At 37.8% G+C, this 2,295-nt stretch overlaps 1 protein-coding gene across 1 annotated transcript in view; it reads right to left on the reverse strand.

The window, feature by feature from the left end:
- Positions 1 to 2,226, reverse strand: part of LOC131886694 (uncharacterized) — a 7,973-nt gene extending 5,747 nt beyond the window's left edge. The window contains exon 1 of the mRNA XM_059235094.1: positions 1,810 to 2,226. Within this exon, the coding sequence (XP_059091077.1) occupies positions 1,810 to 2,062 (253 nt within the window). The 5' untranslated portion in view covers positions 2,063 to 2,226. The remainder of the gene's footprint in view (positions 1 to 1,809) is intronic.
- Between the last annotated feature and the right edge of the window lie 69 nt (positions 2,227 to 2,295).

Consider the following 2,295-nt stretch of genomic DNA (forward strand, 5'->3'; position numbering starts at 1 on the left):
GGGGGGGGGGACGCCGCACCCCATATGATGTCGCTGAAAGCTCGTGAAAACGAGAAATACTTTAGTTAGGGAACCAATTGGTCTCATATTGGGAGAGGCTAAAAAAGTTGGGACTGTACAGTGTTCAGAGAAGGTACGAATAGTACCCGATACTGTACGTCTTCAAACTATCCATGAGCTTTGTCCCAACCAAGGATTTGGGGTCAATTCTAGTGACTCGTAGAGGCTTAATGTGCGTTTTGAGAGCACCTTCAAGCCTTCGAGAATCCAGGCTAGTTCGAACAATGAAGTCAACTTGCTTCCCTCTAATATTCGTAGGGAAAACGTAGGCCTTATTGATCCGGTTGCATCTTTCAAGTCAGACTTGGACAAATTTTTAGATAGCATTCCTGATCAACCCTACATTCAAGGACTAGCTCGGTCTGCCAATTCAAATTCGTTGGGAGACCAAATATCATATAAAGATTGAAAGGTAATAAGTAGACAAATTATAACCTTTCATTTTAATAGTACTGGGGATTACATTCCCTGTAGTGGTTAGAAAAGCCTGAGAAAAAACAAACCAAAAAAAATGATAAAGTGTGTGTGTGTGTGTGTGTGTGTGTGTTTGGACAATTGATGTTATGCTTACAATTTACATAGGATAAGTCAGGGTAACCAAGTTTATATATATTTTTAGCCGAAGATGCTAGCTTGAGCTAAATCAAGACTAGAAAAATGCCCAATACTAAACAATAAGTTCTAGAGCCTGGGTCATGCAAACAGTGCTAGTTAGATGTTGTAAGCCAAGCCAGACCAATGTTATTTTTTTCAAGAATTAGTATCAAAATGGTTTTCTTACAAACGTTGATGAGTATTGTAGGTGACTCACTCAGGCTTTCAATCAGTTGCAAATTTGGTTAAGATCAAAGCACTCTTTGTCATGCTGGATTCACAGGCAATGACCTTTTTGTGTTGTGTTTTATGCGCCAATTTCGGCTAACTGCTCACAAATGTTGTGGCAAGTATACTCAGAGTCAAACCCTGTGCTCAGTTTTTTTAATTGAGAATTATTCAGGGGTGTGAAAAGCACTTAAAGGGTTAAACAACACCGCTCCCAACATCTAACGTAATGAGAGCCACAAGGCCACTCAATATGTAGTGAGTAGAGTGGTTAACATCATACTGGTTTTGTATTACACATTTACTAGTGCATTTAGGGAATTTGGGCCAATGCAGTAGCTCAATTAGGATATCACTACATATCTTATTTACTACAGAAAGTTTAAATTACTGAACTGTTAGCTGTTTCGGTTGGGAGCAAGAGCAACTAAAACATTAAAGTTTGAATTTGAAGATAAAACTACCACACCAGTAATTTTGTTGACCTTTCTTTCTTTGATGATCTTTTTTCCTTGGTGACCTTTCTTTCTTTGGCCACCTTTTAGAACAGCAATGGTTGAAACACACCTACCACGAAATAAGTATTTCATTCATAAAACGGTGCAATGAACAATTGTTAAGAATTTTTGTTTAAAATTAAGTTCAGGAAACGGAAAATATCTGCCCTAAGGTTTTACAAGGCAAGCAAAAACTAAAGAAGATAAATGATAATCTGTATTCATTTGGAATCAAATTTCAGGGTCTGTTTGTTTTTGTGGACTTCCATACTGGAATTTCCAGTGCTTACTGCAATCGCAAACAAACAATCAAAAGTATGCAAAAGCTTATCCATCTTACATTTCCGTCTAAAGGAAAAATTATCGCAAGAAAAATTAAAGCAAACAGAAATGTGAAATGCTCAATGCCAAAAACGGCGTGACAGATTACCTTTGAGAGTCACGGATTTATTATTGAAGCCATGTGCATCACTGAGTTGGAGGGTGCAAAGTTTTGAATCGAAATAATCAATATGCGTGAGTTTTTTGACGCCAAGAAGCTGTAAACCGCGAGCGCACTCAGCCAGTAAGGTGAAATCAATGGTCTGGGGCCTCAAATTGAAGCAAAATTGGTCGAAACAAAGGTTATCGCCAAAAACACATGAGACGAGAATTGAGCCAACAAACCAACGTTTTAGAAGCATTTTGTTGTCCACTTTATATCAACTGATGAGTATGGCATGTTGGGGGCGATTTTTGTTCTCTCATTCTGATCGAAATTATGTCAATATGCCGTTAATTTTTAATCCCGTTAGTGATTTTCTTCTATATCCAAGCCAAAAACTATTGCTCACTTTACGTACAAAACTTAACTGTCTTGTTATTCTCATAAGGCTAGAGTTGGGGAAAAATCAATTAACTCATTGTGTGCGTACAG

Source organism: Tigriopus californicus, chromosome 9 (genome assembly GCF_007210705.1).
Source record: "Tigriopus californicus strain San Diego chromosome 9, Tcal_SD_v2.1, whole genome shotgun sequence".
Classification (NCBI taxonomy): domain Eukaryota; kingdom Metazoa; phylum Arthropoda; class Copepoda; order Harpacticoida; family Harpacticidae; genus Tigriopus; species Tigriopus californicus.